Genomic DNA, 17,737 nt, shown 5'->3' on the forward strand with positions numbered 1-17,737 from the left:
CACATTAGGCATAGTGTTACAGTTACGCCCATGTCGACGTCCCCTTTCGATCTTCGTAAGAAAGATGCAATACTCGCGATTACCACTAGATGTCGGACTATATGCACAGCATGTGCTAAGCAGAACCTCCAGGATATTGCGGCATGAAATGGAAAATTTTGCGGCACAAAAAAGAAAAAATTGCGGCACACAACTGCATTTTTTGCGGCATTATTTATTGTCAAAAAATACATCATTTAACATCTTTTTTATCCAAAAACAGAGAACTTGAACAGTACAGAGTGTTGCACATTGAAACAGGAATGTTTGAGGTGATGTGGAGAACTTTTAACAAACCTTTGAGCTAACTTTATCGAGCAATAGCACCAAACTGTGAGCCTGAAATGCCCGTCATTGTTTTTTCAAAGCAGTCTTCTGAGTTAATGCCTTCTGCCACTTGATTTATAAGCACTATAATGGCACTGATTGCATAGCTTTCTGAGCATCCCCGTCCATTCCTGAGCTACATCAGTTTCAGTACTTGGTCTCAATCCCATCTCCCCTAATCACATCAGTCCTGACTTGCAGCTCCTCTTTTATTCTGTGGGTTCCTAAATATAGCTCTACCAGTCGACCTCAGTCCTGACTTTCAGCACTCTACGCAACTCCTGCTTTGGTACCTTCATAATGCTGCCCAGCTATAACCCCTGCATTTTCAGTACTGGGATGTAGACACATACCGGCACACACGCACACAGCTCTGCTGATCTACCTAAATTCTAAAATGCGCCCCTTCTGCTATCCCCCTACTGAGATCCTCACACAGGTGCGTCCAGGCACACCTGTCCCTGGTTAAGGTAACCCTTATGGTCCATTTCTGGAAGCCCATCACTGCTTCACTACCACTCTTTAGTCATGGCATATGAACCCAATGTGTACGGGCAGTCCTCCAGGGTTAGGTCCACACATTTCAAAACAATGACATTGAAGTGGAGCTAAACACCCTCAAAGCCTAAATTGGCAGATAAGTACCAAAATCGAAAATTTTAAAAGACTGGGGAGTGAAGCGTTGGGTATAGATAGTGGGTGAGTGCAGTGAAGAAAGAGGAAATCCAAAGATGGCATGGGGGTGGTGGGATCCCTATAAAAGTAAATGGAAGGTGTATCTTAATTAAAGATGACAACGTCGATACGATAATCTCAAAAAGACTCAGTCTCCCATCCAAATGAGCCATGAGAATCCTCCCTTCAGCGGAGGACAGGAGCATCCTCTGCAGGCCATCTGGCTTGCCTCCAAGGCTGAAGGCACTTCCCTCGCCAGCATTCGTCCCCCAGAACTATACTCCCAGTCCGTTGCTGCACACTGCTAGAATTGTTTTGCATAAATCAGGGCATTTATGTAATTCCTTTAGCTCTTAGTCTTCACTGTGGGTCACCTGCGTCTGAAAATCACCTCCTTCCCAGTTCCTATTCCAGCATTCTACCAGATTCACTGCCTGCTCCTCTGGAAGCACTCTCGAAACCGCATAACACTCTGAGGTGCTCCCACAGTTGGTCCATCGCTACTAGTGTTCTGTGAGTTGCTCCCAAAGCCTTAATCCTCCACAGCAACACTGTTATTTGGGGAAGGGGTCCCTCAAGATGCTTCTTAAGATCAAGGGATCCAGTAAGCGCTCTTGCCAGTAATCCTGCCAGGTTTCCTGGCACCTTAAATCCTTTAAGTCATTTAGTGCGGTGGAGAGGCCACATCACTGGTGAGGGTCACAGCACAGCTGTGGCAGCAATGCGCTTTACAGGAGCTTGCTGCCATGTGAAGAGGATATGCGATACTGCTGTTGCCGAAGCTTGGTCTCGGCAAGCTTGATGTCAGTGCAGACCCTCCCTAGAATAACTCTGTTACACTTAATCAGGTCCAGTACCTCTGCCAAACACAAAACGTGGGTTCCTTCCCCAAGATAGTTTCTATGAGTGTCCTTCACTGAAGTCCTGCTAAAAACAAGCATTTGCAAATCCAACAGTATTGACTTGATTTTAACATAACTGTGTATAGGAATTGCCAGCTGCTGCTATGTTAATTAATTGCAAGGCCTTTGTCATTTGTGTCCCGTTCTGTCTGGCCACGCTCTTTAGGACAGCCTGGCCGAGTCACCACAGCCTAACATTTTGGGGTGTGGAGGGGGGAGAGGGCTACAGCTCGATCAGCTCCATGGAGGGGCTTGAATTCAAAGGTGTCAACCCTGGTTCACACCTTTGAACTGAAGCCCCTCGGTTTATTTGCTTTTTGCTCAGTGGAGTTGTTAACCTTTGAGCTGCTGCAATTGGCAACCCCTCTGTGGATGCTATAAATCAATAAATGAGCGTGAAAAAGATACATAAAGCTAATGTGTTTTTTTTGCGCTCATTTAATGATTTATAGCGGCCATAGCGGGAAAAGGCAAATTTTGCGTTTTTTTTGCAAATCGCAAAAACGCCATAAACTGGGTGGTCTGGCTAAGCAGATTCACAAGCATCAGAAAACTATATACTTTTAAGAGGACCCCCCCCCCCCCCCCATCAGCAACTAAAGTATTTACTCAGGGACTGTTTTAGTGCTGTATACAGCAGAGCAGGGAAAAAGCAAAACCCAATGGTACACTTAAGACAATGTATTTCAAGGTAGGTGAATCCTATTGTTGAGTTTTACACTCGTACAGTAAAGGACACAGTACCAACACTTTTAGAACGTGGAGAGACTTGCATATTTTTACATGCGACTGCTTAAATAGTAGCAGCTTGAACCCACAATTGTTACAGGAAGACAGTTCCACTGTTCAACTAGTAGTAGCTTGCACTAGCATTTGTTACAGTAAGTACTTTTATACCACAATTTCCAGACAGAATTCTTATAATCAAGTCTTTCCTTAGTCTATAGCAGGAGTTCTCTCAGAGGCAGACGAGGGACCCTACTGCTTTGGAGACAGCTGTAGGCAAGTCAGGATATGGTTCAGTTGCAGAAAAGTTAGAGTTCCAGGAAGAACTTCTTTAACAAGTATTAGCTTCAGAGTTAGTTAAAAGTGTGCAGGGACTTCAGAGAAGGATCCCTAGATGCATTCCAGCAGAAGTATGGGCAAGTGGTATGGGCAAACTCCCAACCACACAAATCACCCCGCAGACTCACAGGATTCACAAAAGACGTAAGGGTAAGTATTACCCAAGCCAGCACAGTACCTTAGGAGAAAAAAGCAGCTTCGGAGTGGATGCCTTCAGGATGCAGCAGCACAGGACCCAGTCCATGGTTTCTTGGTCTGGAGACTAAAGAAGTCGACATTGGATGGGACCTTGAAGCAGCAGTCGTAAGAGGAGGCTTCCAGCAAAGGACTTCGCACTTTCTCACAGTTCTGTTCAGGGATTCAAATCACGTCTGTGGAGATCCAGCAGGAGTCCAAAGTTTCAGAAGGATCCGGACTTCGGAAGACCATGCACTGCACTCAGACTCTAGGTGCCAGGGTATTGGTGGTTTGCAGACCAGCAATGACGCAGCAAATCATGGGATGCGAAGACTAGTATCTCACCAGCCTCTGGGTAGAAGTCATTGCATTTGGGACCCTCAGGTCGATTGGAAGGCAGGGTTGCATCAGGCTCTGGTTACACAGCAGGTTCTCCGGTCGCTGGAAATCGCTACAGATGTCTTATGTTCCTCTTTGGATTCAGCTCGAGTGGTCGATTTGTCAGCAGCTTCCAGGTTCGGAGTATTTATCAGGCACTACAGCACAACTTCTGCAAACTCTCCCTGCAGTTTACAGAAAGGGGGCGGTCTGGCTGTGCAATCAGGACGGCCGGCCCCACCCACCCCCTATTGGTAGTTGGCGCATTTCAGGCAAGGTGAAAGACAGGGTTGCAGAGTTTTGGACTCCTCCCTCGCTTCCTGCATTTTCAGATACTCTGGAGCGTCGGCAGGGAATACAAGGGATTCCAGCCGACGACAAAACTTGCATTGAGGTCATTGCAATTGTTTATTTGTAAAGCGCTTATACATAAGTGAATTGCTTCAAAGTGCTTCAAGGCGGGAAGGGAACAGGGAAAAACAGATCTAACAAAAATTAACTAGTGTACTAGGCAAAAGGCATTTCGACAAGTACAAGTGCATGTGCATGTGCATGACAGGAGGGATGGGAGGCCAAGAGAGGAAGAGCAAACAATAAGCAGCCATGCTAGGCTTAATGACTTGCCCGATGGGAAGTGCTGTATGACAAGGAGTGTAGTGACAAAGAGTGGGGTGGGGGGGACGGGAAAAAGGACATACAGAACAAACTATTGTGCTAGGCCTGGTGACCAATAAATAAAATCAATAAAGTGTTTCAGGCGCAGCCAAAAAGATCTTATTAGACCTAGTGCATTAAAGGTCGTGCAAGTGCGCAGACAGGAAGCGCAAGGGAGGGGAACAAGTGCCCCAAGTCTAACAGGCGCCTGGGTTAAGTACAGAAGAGGATGCCGCTCACATGGAGCATGTTCCAAGTACAGAAGTGCAAGGCAGAGGCCCGGAGGCAAGTGTACAACTGGCAAGGGAGCCTGGGACCTGTGTGGCTCTGGTAGGTGCACCAAGTCACTAGTCAGCGAGGGAGGAAAGCAGGATAGGGCATAAGGGGGTTAGCCAGGGAGAGAGAATGAGGAAGGTCTTTAGGAGTTTCCAGAACGTGAGGGGATCCGCCTCAAGACAGAGGCAGGGAGGCTATTCCAGAGGGAGGCATCTCCGTTTGAAGAAATGGCTCCCCCGCAGAGAGTTGTAAGAGGCCGAGCGGAGGGCTCTAGAAGGGGGTTATTTAGGGAGAGAGCATTGTAGCTAGTGCAGGCCCCAGCCCCAGAAAGTCTTGTGGACTATACAGAGGGACTTGAACATTCCCACATAGAATGGCAGGGGGAAGACCTCAGAAACAGCCTGCTTGTTTTCAAAGTAAATGCTTCAGACCCCCCCCAGGACGCTGAGGTCAAGAGCATTTGTATGGTGATTTTATCACTACCTTCCCGAGTTGGGAGTGGGTAAATTGCACTCCTGCTACCTTCCTTAGGATGTGGTAGCCATTTCTCAGGTTCCCTCTCCATAATCGAACCCCAATTCCACATGGTCACCATGGTAGTCCCCTCACACCAATCTTTCCACCCTCGGGATTCACACCAATCTTTCAACCCTCTGAGTGTTCTGTAGGACCAGAGCATCGGAGCGTGTCATAACACACGTGGGTTTAGCGGTGAGGTCCGTCACGCAGGTACCGGTGGCTGCCCAGCTCCAACACAGAGGGGTGGGAGGAAGAGCATGGGCCTAGAAACAGCGACCCAGGCTAGCAGCAGCCCTGCCCCCCAATCCACTAAACTGCTGCACAGATGCTGGGCTGCTCTTCCTTCACTAGACAGGTGGAAGACAATTGCTTCAAGAAAAAACAATTTTAAAACAAAAATAAAGGACAAAGGCTGTCGAACTCTAGATGGACAAAGTGCACCATTACGATCCCGGGAAGTGTGGGGTTGGCACACCGACAGAGCACCCTGTCATCCGCATGAAAGTTAGCAGACATTCTCTTGTCAGCCAGGCGCCCTGCTGTCCCATAAGGTAGGCCTCTAGGAAGAGTACCAACGTATTTGAGTGATCCACCAGCGCCCCGTAGTAGGCTGGCTCTGCATAAACATCTCGTGGTGAATGGCCCTTTGTCTGCTTGTGGAGGTCTGCAGTGGCTGTGTGTGGAGTTCACCACAGCCCGGGTGGAACAGATAACAAAATGGAGTTCAGACAAAACCCATACAAAGTCTACAATAATATGTGGAACGGCGACTAATCTGTGTATCCTGAATGGCAGAGAGAAATATTTCAAATTGGCGCCCATCGAGACTGCCACAGCAAGCCAGCCATCTGTTGCTTGCATTCATTCCTATGGCCAACTAGCAGATGGCCGGGTTCAGAGAGCAGCCATCTGCAGTGCCATGCACTCCAATGGGTCTGGATGGGAAGGGGCACCGTTTGTGTACTTCCATTACAGCAATGGGTACTCCTAATAAACAATTCCAAAGGTTACTTGCTTTGATTAGATAAAAAGAACAACCATGTGTTTTCTTATATTATAGTCTGTTGACCCAGTGAACCACTTTAAACAACCACTCTGCTTTAATTTTGAAAACGTCAATCACTGCTTTCCTTCAGTGTCCAAAGCGTAGTCATACCTAGGCGGTAGGCGATTCACTGGGAAAATAGATTTATTTCAAAATTTATCCCAAGGAAAATAAGCTAGGTAATGTCGAAAGAACTTATGGAGGGGGTTTAGTGCAATTAGATTTAGGTCTATCCTTGTTATAACACCTAAAAGGGCAGTGTTGCCCAATTCGACTCCAATCATTAATTAGTGCAGCTGTAATAACTAACGGGCATTTTAATAACCACAACATTACTTTCAACAATGAATAGTCCTACCTGGAACTTCATCGTCTTCATCTTCCCCAGAAGCAAGTGGTGCTTTCCCATCCATGGCTGAAATCACACAAAAATCCAATATACAATGATTAAAAACCGGCTTTAAAATATTCACCATTGTGAGTATCAAAATGTGTCCGATGTTACAGTACTGTTGCTTGTGCAATGGCAGCTCCTCCTACCAGTGTATGCATTATACGGTGTATAAAGGGCACGATAGCACAACCAGTGCAATGCTTTCAATATCACTGAACCCAACATACTGCTCACCGATCAGAGCTCTGAAAGGACGCCATTACCATCAAAAACCTGCAAAAGGATGTGCTACTATGGCAATGCAAATCTAGCCAGGCTTGGTAGTCAAATTGCTGTACTCCAATGCATCAACCTACACCTTACCAACCTCCAGAGGTATACATCTTACGCAAGAAGGCAAGGAGTGAGTGTCAATGTTAAAGGTCATTTTTACGTGCACTATCACCGGAGTGGCCCCCTGGCGCTCTGGCGGCTCTGAAAGAGGAAGGGAGGGTGAGTTAGTGGGACGAAGCTGGAAAAGTGCAAGAAAGCAGTGATGTGCTGTTAGCGGCCTCAGCACAGTGGGTCTGTTGGCTGGGCCTGGGGTGTTTGCAGCCAGTAGTCTTTGTGTACTGTTGTGCGAGTTTGTGTTTTTTTGTTTGTTGTTGCAGTGTAGTGATGTTTGTGCGGTTTGTTGTGCTGTAGGTTTGTGGTTGTGTTTGGTTTGGAGTTTGAGAGGTGTATGCAGAGGGGTAAATTGTTAGTGGAATTGTTAGTTGGCACTTCTATGATGGTGCGGTTCCCATTTCCGTTGGCCACAGAATGGCGGTTTCGTTCTCTTGGTCTTTGGATAGGATCATGATTTCTGTTTTTCCTGGGTTGATTCAGGTGGTTGGCATTCATCCAGTTGAAGACTTCTTTTAGAAAGTCGATTAGGGTTGAATGATCGTCTTGGGTGTCTGATTTTGTAGATGATTTGAGTGTCATCTGCATAGTTGTAGCATGTAATGTATTTTCTGAAGATTCTGATAACTGGAGTCTGGTAGATGTTGAAGTACAGTGGTGATAGTGAGGATCCTTGTGGCACTCACAGTCTTTAAAGTTAATCTATACAGTTTCTGTTCCGTCTGCTAGGAATGATTTAGTCCAGAGTAGTGCTGTGTCTGTTATGCCCAGGTCTTCTAGTCTTTTGGTTAGGGTGTCATGGCTAACTGTGACGAAGGCTGCAGAGAGGTCAAGCAGAATAAGGGCTGAGGTTGTGTTCGAGTCTAAGTTTTTAGGTCGTCCCAGAATCCCAGATGGATAGTTGAGCTGTTGCCGTTCCTCTTGCGGGTCTGAAACCGACTTGAGCTTGGTCTAGCAGATGGTGTTTGTCTACGTGTTCTTGGGTTAGTTTGTATATGTAGGTTTCCAGGGGTTTTGCCGGTGGGTTGTTTGAGATCGGACTGTAGTTGGAGGTCTTCTACGTCGTCACTTGTGTTTTTCAGAAGTGGTTATATGCTGATTTAAAGGTCCTCGGTACAGTTCCTGTTGCTAGTGAGATTTAGAAGGTTTCTGTAATATTCTGCTGGCGTTCCTTGTGTGAGGATTGATTTGTAGATGTCCGGGGGACAGGGATCCATGGGTGAACCAGCTTTCTTGCGGTGTTTCACCAGCATTGCAAATGCCTCTGCTGATATTTGAAGGTTTTTGAGTTTGTGCTGTGGTTCTGTGTTAGGTCCGTTTGGCTGAATGTTGTGGTTGGTTGGTCTCTGTTGTATGGTTTGTCGGATGTCATTTATTTTTTTCTTGAAGTGGTCTGCCAGGTCGTTGCAAAGTCTCTGAGGGGGTCGGGGTTATCACCGCCTGGTGGGTTTCTCATTTCTTTAATAAGGTTAAACATTTCTTTGTGTGTGTTGGTGGCATTGGTGATTCTGTCATCATAATGCCTTCTCTTTGCCTTTCCTTCTTTTATGCGCACATTTGGGTGACATCCAGCTTGAGGGAAGGTATAGACGGGACAATAGATTAAATAGTGGGGGCACAACACTGCTCTCCCTTTCTTAGGCACACCCTCCAATTTTATGCGCACCGTCAAAGGTGCATGTTCTACGTTGCTGTACCAAACTAACAAGTGATCAAGAGAACTCTGAAGGAAAACTAGACATCTCTGTTTGGATTTTCCCATTGTTTAGGGTTAAGAAAGATCAATCCACACTGTGGTAGCAGGACTATTGTTAACATAATGACCAGGAAACTTACTACGCGCTATCATCCATTTCATACTCTCAAAGTGTATCAGTAATATGTATCCAATAGCTAATCCATTGTTGAGATATCAAGTGTCAAAGGCTTCACTTTATCACATAAAAAAGAAATTGTGCCTGAATAATCATTAAAACATAAGGACAAATATTTTTCCCTAATAAGCTTACAGTCATGGAATTGAAGGCAATGAGTCATTGAATATGAATAGGCATCAAACCCAATATCGAAGACTAAGAAAAGAGCTTATTTTCACTCACCAAGCCAACAAGAAAGCGAGTAAATTGTAAATTATTACAGACATGTGAAATTTCAGTTTGGCATAAGTAGATGTACTATCCAATTAGAATTTCATTTTTAGCCATACGTTTTACTTTATCATCATACTACTCAATCTTTCATTGTACATTTTTTGTTGAGGTTATTATGTAGTCATGAATGACTATTAAACTAGGCTTTTATTTGTATTGTGCGTTACATTTTGTGCCATTAAGAACCATTTGCAATCTGGCTCTTGGGCCATTGGGACTGAATGATCAATTCATCTATGGTGATTATACGTACTGGTATCCATTATAATTTTTTGCCTAAAGTGCTCATGTGTGGAATATTTGTTGGCAAACTGTTTTCGTATGAAGAACATGTGGTAGAATAATCACAATTAGATTAAGCATAATAAACTTTGAATCCGAGTTAGGAATACTCAAAGTTCCATCTAAGTAATGATTGTGGGGTGGGGCGGGTGGTATAATTGTTGCTTTCCAATATGGAATATTTGTTATTTTGCAAAATATTATGACAGCAGATATTACTTACTATGAAGGCATCATAAAGCAAGACCGACAGATTCAAAGTTCAAACAAAAATGATTTAAAAAAATAATAATTTGTATTGGGTTTACGAAACTGTTGGTAAAGCTAAAACTTTAAAATACACAAAATGTATATATTTACATATCAAATACTTTTACATACAGATTTCATGTATAAATTACCTTTCAGGTACAAACTGTCAAATATTCATATAGGTTGTAGTAACTATCACATATTATGCTAAAAAATAAAAACCTAAAAGAAGGAACAAGTTACTTACCTGTAACTGTTTCTCCAGCACGGGTCTGGCATGGATTCACATGCTCATGAATATTCCCCGTCGTCAGGCTGGGAATCCTCCTTAAAGGAGGAACAGTGTAGTTTAGTTTCTAAACTGTCTTTCTCCTATAAACCAATCACTGCTCTGGGTCATACTGCAACCAGCCAATGATTACCCACTCCCCTGCCAGCAATCTTTGGATTTGGTAGCACATAATGTGGCAGTAGGACCAAGAGAAAAGCCGCAGAGGGGCAGGCGGGAGGGTTTGCATGTGAATCCATGCCAGACCCATGCTGGAGAACAACAGTTACAGCTAAGTAACTTGTTCCTTCTCCAGCAAGGGGTTTGGCATGGATTCACATGCTCATGAATAAGGAATACATAGCAGTACACACATGCACAGCCACGGGAGGTGGCAAGGCTCAACTGAAACATCTCTTACCTCCTCACCAGTCTCACCTTCAAGCGAACAGGGTGCGCAGCACTGCTGGCTGACTCAGGATTCCTCCCTGGAATCCCTGTCGACGCAGTAGAATCTTGTGAAGGTATAATTCGACCTCCAAGTAGCAGCCCTGCAGATGTCCAGCAGGGACACACCAGACAGGAACGCCGTAGTAGCAACAATCGCTCTGGTAGAATGGGCTCTTGGACGGCCATGCAACGGTCCATTTGCCAACCGGTGACAGTGAGTGATACAGCCGGAGAGCCACCTGGAAATGGAAGCCTTGGACAGGGCCTTCCCATGGTTCACAGGACCAAAGTTCACAAAAAGCAGAGAAGTTTTCCGGAAACTCTTCGTGCAGGCCACATAAAACGTCAGCGCTCTAGCCACATCCAGCGAGTGCAAAGTCCTTTCAGCCAGCGAAGAAGGCGTCAGAAAAAACAGTTAACACCAAGGGCTCGTTTAGATGAAAGTCCGACAGCACCTTGCGCATGAAGGAGGGGTGCGTCTGCAGCACCACCCTCGTCTCGCGGAAAGTCAATTAAGATGACTTACAGGACAGGGCCTGGATCTTACCCACTCGTCCTCCAGAGGTGATGGCCACGAGAAAAGCGGTCTTCCACGACAGAAACATGAGTGGGACAGAATGCATAGGCTCGAACGGAGCTTCCATGACCCTAGTAAGTACCACATTGAGTTCCCACACGGGGCCAGAGCCTTCACCGGTGGGAACACGCGGAATAGTCCCTTGATGAATTCCTTGACCAACCGGTGCGACCACAAGGAGGGTTGTCCTGGGGATCTGGTGAAGCGGGAGATAGCCGCCAGATGAACCTTGATGGAGGCGTGAGCCAGCCCCGATTTAGCCAACAGCAAATATGGAAGTACCTGAGGGGCTGTGACCCTCAAGAGGGTCGATCTTCTGGGAACGGCACCAAATTGCAAATCTCTTCCATTTGAGTCTGTAGCATTTCAACGTAGATCAAGAGCTCGTCTGGCCTTGGCGAGAACCTCCTTGGTCCGCTGGAAGATCGTACACCCCGAATTCTAATGCTGCAGGAGCCAGGCCTTCAGGTTCAGACATCCTGGGTCGTGGTGCAGAATTGCGCCTCCTTCACTGGGCAGAAGATCCGAGACCACTGGCAGCTTGACTGGAGGGGACGCTGACATGCTGAGAAGGTCTCGGTGCGATGAGGATAATCCTGCACCGACACAGTCTGAGTTGATTGACGACTCTTAGAAGCAACGGCAATGGAGGGAACGCATACAGAAACAGGCCGTCCCAGGGGCATGAAAATGTGCCACCCATCCTCCCTGGCTGGGGGAATCTGCTGGCGAACCTCCGGCACTTGGAGTTAGCCGCTGTCGCAAACAGATCGATCTGGGGATTGCCCCATTTGAGGAAGAGGTTGCCCACTTGATCCTGCCGAAGCTCCCACTCGTGGTAAGAGCGCAGCTCCCTGCGGAGAGAGTCGGCAACTTTGTTCTTTACTCCCGCCAGGTGAAACGGACTGAGGAACATCCCCTGGGCGAAGGTCTAGTGCCACAAATACTGAGAGCGCTGGGGGAGTGGAGGGGGAGGGGGAGGGGAGAAGATCCGGTGCCCCCCTGCTTCCTGATGTAAAACATTGTGGTGGCATGGTCCATGAAGACCCTCACCACTTTGCCCTTGAGGGACGGCAGAAACGACTTGAGGGCCCAAAACAGCCCGCAACTCCAGAAAGTGGATATGCAGCGTCTTCTCCTCCGGCAGCCGCAGGCCTGTGTGGGCTCCCGATCCTTCCAGGGAAGAGTCAGTCGTGACGGTCTCCAGGTACAGAGGGCTCTGGAAATCCATGCCTCAGGCGATATTGAAGCGCACACCCCAACCATCTTATCGCTCGGCGAACTCCTCGTCGAGCGTGATCTGGTCCTGGAAGCTTCCAGACACCTGGACCCAACGGGCATCGAGGAACTCCTGCAGCGCCGAATCAGGTATATGCACAATGACATCATGCCAAGCAGAGACATGGCCCTTACTGTGGCTGCCTTCAGTGCAAACCGCTGTTACACCTTGCCCAAGACATCCTCTTCTCCAACGGTGACCCCAGGCATGACACTTGAGACTGGATCGCAGGAACAGCTCGTCCTGCAATGGAGTCAAGCAGGAATTGGCATAATTCACCAAGAACCCCAATTCTGTCAGCAGGCAGACGGTCCGTGCCGTGTGATCGACAGCGATGTCCAGTGACAAGGCCCGGATGAGCCAGTTTTCCAGGTAAGGGTAAACTTGGATCCCTTGTAATCGTAGGTGGGCCGTCACCGGCGACAAGCACTTGGCGAAGACTCTGGGCGCTGACTTAAGTCCGAAGGGAAGAGCCTTGAACTGATAATGCTTCCCTTGGACGACAAAGCGCAGAAAGTTGCGGTGTCCTTTATGTATGGGGACATGGAAATAAGCGTCCTCTAGATCCAACGACGATAGACAATCCCCCGCCTCCAGCTGGCCGAGCACGTGCTGCAGCGTGACCATACTGAACTTCTGGGACTTTATGTAGTTGAGTCGTAGGTCGAGAATAGGCCTCCAGCCCCAGACTTTCTTACGAGAAAGTACCTTGAGTATACACTCTGGAGCCCTGGAGTCGCCGTGAAACTAGCTCTATCGCCCCTTTTCGTAACATGGCTCGAACCTCCAGCAGCAGCTGAGGGATGTGGTTTTCCTGGCGGGCTACCAGTGGTATTCGCTGACACTTTCTTTGAAACTCCAAGGTGTGCCCGTGAGCAAGAGCGTCCAGCACCCATCTGTCAGAGATGGTCTCCCACACGCCAACAAAGTTTGCCAGCCAGTCTCCCACTTGGGTGCACGGGTGGGAGCCCAACCTCCTCGCGGTTCAATCTTGCTTGGAGGTCGACGGGCTGCCTTGAGGTCCCCGACAGTGACGGCGTCCGCCCCCAAAGGCCTTGGAGCGACCCCTGTTGGCTTCCTGGGTCAAGGAGCGGGAGGGCAGGCGGTAAGAGGAATGCCCCAGCCAAAACCCTCCGAAGACAGGCTAGACTCCACCCTGCCCCCTGAGGAACGAAAGGAAGGTCGTAGAGTGCCTAGGGCACGTGACGTCTTTGTGTCCATCTTGATGGCCTGGAGGGATTCATCCACAGCCTTCCCGAAAAAGTTGTCCCCATCAGAGTGCATGTCCAAAACCCTTGTCTGGACCTCCCGTCTAAAGTTGTTGGCCTTGAGCCAACCACGACAGCCATGGCAGACGCCGTTTCCCCAACTGTGTCTACAATGTCCAGGGCCATTGTGATGGCGTGGTCCGACGCCACCTCGCCTTCTTGAAGAATCTCCAAGCCTATACCCGCTTGTCATCGGGGAGGAAGTCCAGTAGCGGCGCCAACTTAATCCACAGCTCTCAGTCGTATCTGGCCACAATCGCAAGGGTGTATGCATCCTTCGCCGTCGTTGCCACAGAGTAGGTAACCTTTCTACCCATATAATCCAATTTATTTCCCTCGTTGTCCAGAGGGGTGGAAGAAGAAGGACGCCGAACTCAAAGATTTCTTACTGGCGGCCACCGAGTCCAGCGACGCAAGCACTTGGGTGTAGAGTCCGCCACCCTGTACTTTCTCTCCAGCCGGTCTCTTTGCTGGGGCTGTCGAGGGTTTCATCAGAGGCCCTTCAACCCAAACCTCGTCCAGGAGTGGGACCGAAGGATTGTCTTCCTCTTCGCCTCCCGGCACCGATATAAGAAATCTTCCTCCTCCTCCAGCGTGAGCTGAATAAGCTTCGGCGATCATTGCATGGAAGGATCCTCAGGCGGAGAGGCCCTGGGCGTAGGCGATGGGCGGTTCCCCCATCCCGCCGTTGTCACTGTGTCCCAGGGAGGCGATGGGTGGCATGGAGGTGCGAGATGCCGCCTGCTCTTCTTGGCCGGCGGTCCCCCCGGTGTCAACGGGGTGGCCGGAACTGGTGCTGCGGGTGGAGGAACAGTATGCATTCTCCTCTGTATATCCGACACCAATGTGTGGAGGGTCAAAAGGATGTCCAATGAAAGATCTTTCGCCGGTACCTGGGGCTAGGCATGCTGAGCCCATCTCTGGTCCCTTTATCTATCGACAGTAACCCCGTCACCCCTGTCGTGGGGCAATTCCCCGAGGTTCTCCTAGTCGTCCTCATGGATGGTGCGGACGGAAAGGACCTCATCCTCATTAGACGAAGAAATGTCTGTTCCTTGGAGGCCTTCACAAATACACACCCCCAACCCCCTTCGGGTCCAGAGGGGTCGGTCTCGGAATGAGGCCCGGCCTCTTCTCCAGGGTCTTCGCAACTGGCTTGCTCGAAGCCTCCCTTCTGGGAGGAAGAGACACCCTGGCCGTCTGGGTACCCTGGGCCGGGTCCGCCCCTATGGCCTTCGAGAGCGACTCCACCACCACCTTGAGGGAGGGGGACGATTTTGCCTGGTGCACCGGGGCCTTCACGGAAAGGTTGGATCCCGCGTCTTACTTGGCCTTCTCTTTCACAGCTGTGTCGACACCTTGTTCCGTTTGGCCTTCTCCTTCGGGGTCGGGTCAGACCCCTTGTCTACTTTGGCCTTCTCCGTCGCGGGTAGGCCAGACACCGTACCCTGCTTGGCCTTCTCCTGTTTGGCCTTCTCCGGATTCTCCCTCAGCTTCCCCGGGGTAGCGGACTTCCTCTTGGACGACAAACCGAGTGGTGACTGGAGATCGATGGGGATGACCGTCGCAGGACCCGCAGCACAGGCAACCCCGACTGAAGCGGACTCGCAGTGCTTGGCCTTGTGTTGGGCCCCCACAGGTGGTGTGCCCTCAAAGGACTTCGAAGCCCGCTCAGGTTTTCCAGATCCGGGAGAGGCATGCCCCTAGGTACCACCCGGGGCAGAAGCCTTGGCCTGCAGCCACGACAGCATCGATCCTTCATTGTGTGCTTCGTAAAGCCACGGCAAATCACACAATCTTCTTCTTCATCAGTGGGGTGTAGGCAATACAGACAATGGGAACGTTTGTCGTCCATGTACACATTCCGCAAACCGCAGTCAGAGCAAAGCTTGAAGAGGGAAGCAGCGTCCTTGTCCGCCATGATCCACGCTGTGTAGGCCTGAAGAACTTCTGATGTTTCGAAGAGGAACACTTGATGAAATCCACCCTCGAGAGGCACTGAAAAGAGCCGAAAAACAGATCCCTGTTAGCCAGAAGGATAATCGGTGGAGCATACTGGCTCGATTGACTGAAAAATAGCTTGATTAAAAAGCAAAAAAAAAAAAAAAAAAACGCAGAAAATCTCAGAGCGAAACACGAGGACTCCAAGTGCAGTAGAAAATCTGAAGATGGATGTCAGAGGAGGGGCTTAGGTAGAGGGCAGTCATTGGCTGGGGGCAATAGGACCCGGAGCTCAGGTGATTGTTTCGTTTCTAAATGGTCTTTCGCCTATAAACCAAACGGTTCTTACTTTTACAGAGGATTCGCAGCCTGACGACGGGGAATATTCATGAGCATGTGAATCCATGCCAGACCCCATGCTGGTGAATTGCTGCATACGAAACAGATTTGGGCAAATAGTATAAAACCTTCCTCCATATAATAGCTTTGTAGACATCCATCTCCTTTATTAACCATTACGGTGCGAGTTCAAGCCCATTTATCAATCTTGGGACAGCTTTGGCATTATAAAACCTATGTAGTTTCCAATTTTTGGTCCACATTTGACTTGCAAGAACTAGTGCTTTACCCCGTCAAGTACTTCCTATAAAAACCTTTATTTGGATGGGCGATAATTGGGAACCTTACGTATACCAGACTCTTTCACCTCAATTTTTGTTTTATTAACAAACCAATCATAATGGCACTTTGTTGATGAATCCATCCAAAACTATTATAATAAAGTAGATTATTTTCTGCCATATAGTCCTGAAATCTTTGCATAGTTATTCAGCCAAATAGGCGCTCGGTCCGTTAAAATAAAGTCGACTGCATAAGCTGCCATACGGTCTTTAATTTTCCCACTTTTGGGGGTGCAAAAGATTGTCCAATTAGAAGCTCTCCCACATCGCTAAACAGTGAACTCTGCACCCTTTCTAAGGCCATTTAAGACTGGGATTGAGAGTGATATTAGTTTGTTATTTAGCATTACTTGAATAACGGATTTCTTGTGTAAATGTACCACTATGCGACCAGGCTGCATAACTAGTTCGTATAGCTTGGCCCATACGGTCTGTCGATCCACCATATCAAAAGCCTTAGAAAGGTCCATAGAGGCTACATAAACAGTACTTTCGTACCCCCTCCACACAGCTTGTTGAATACACCTCAGTAGCAGGCCTCCCCCCATGAGTTTCCATGTTTTTCCGAAACCCATCTGGAAGAAGTCTAGTATAGCATTTTCCTTACACAAGTCTATGTGCCCGAGTACTATGGACGCAAAGATTTGGAGTCTGCATCCACCAGCAAGATCGGTCTGCAATTACCGGGAGACATTTGATCCCCCTTTTTTTATATAAATTGGGATTACATATTAAACCCTTCATGTTTTTGGGAATCTATGAGCATTTATAATGTCGATGAATAATATATACAGAATCTTTGCCCACAAGTTTTTCAAGCACATATGTTAATGAGTTTGGGAGACCTACTTTTGAAGCGCTTGCCTTTCTTATGTTTTCTGCAATTTCTTCAAAAGTGAACTCCAAAGACCAGTGAGCGTTCCTTATTATTTTGTAGTTTGGACTGGTCTCTAAACCACCGTTGTAGAGTTGCATGAAATGTGCATCCCATACCTCCTCTCTTATCAGATTAGTTAGGAAGGACTGCTGGGTCCTTTCTAGGTCGTTAATCAGACTGCAAAATCATCTGGCATTATCGCCCCTCAAAGAGTTCAACATTGCCTCGCTGTCATTTTGTAACATAAAACCCTTATAAGATCTAATCCAGTTTTTCCATTTCTGCTTTATTCTTGTCAATTTGAGTTTTGTCTCAATACCCACTTCAGTATTCTCTTATTCGTCTTTTCTCCATCCAGACCAGTCTCTTAATTCTACGAACCCTGGAATCAAATTAATGGGAATGTGTTTTTAGTCCTTTTCCTTTCCCCAATTTGGGCAAGAGATTAATTATATTAGTTAAACGACAGAGAAATATGTTGCTCCCTTTGATTCCAATGGAAAACACTCAATATCTTAAAATGACCATATTAAAATGTTGGATCCTTTTTGTATTCCAGCTCAGTCTGTTTCCTTGTAGGTTTGTCTTAACTTCTGTATCATATGCTATCACGTAAATTACCACCAATGTTTAAATCAAAGTTTGCCAACAGTAGGCCATGGTCTTCTCTTTGCAAATATTTCATATGATTTCCGAACACTTTTCGGTTGAGCGTAAAAGATTTATTCCCAAATCCACCATATTTGACTGCCATTTTTGTCCTATTTTTTTGCGATTAGTTACACCTTCCTTTCGTCCTCTGCACACGATTTTCACCCCCCCCCCCCCCATCTGCAGCTATGCCATCATCAAGCAGATAATCAAAATCATTTGCTGTC

The 17,737-nt window shown here is 47.6% G+C and overlaps 1 protein-coding gene across 1 annotated transcript in view; it reads right to left on the reverse strand.

Moving 5' to 3' along the window:
• BTF3 (basic transcription factor 3) overlaps positions 1-17,737 on the reverse strand; it is a 128,025-nt gene that overhangs the window by 33,193 nt on the left and 77,095 nt on the right. The window contains exon 5 of the mRNA XM_069627501.1: positions 6,416-6,472. Coding sequence (XP_069483602.1) covers positions 6,416-6,472 — 57 coding nt within the window. The remainder of the gene's footprint in view (positions 1-6,415; positions 6,473-17,737) is intronic.

Source organism: Ambystoma mexicanum, chromosome 6p, assembly GCF_040938575.1.
Source record: "Ambystoma mexicanum isolate Mex_15411 chromosome 6p, UKY_AmexF1_1, whole genome shotgun sequence".
NCBI lineage: Eukaryota > Metazoa > Chordata > Amphibia > Caudata > Ambystomatidae > Ambystoma > Ambystoma mexicanum.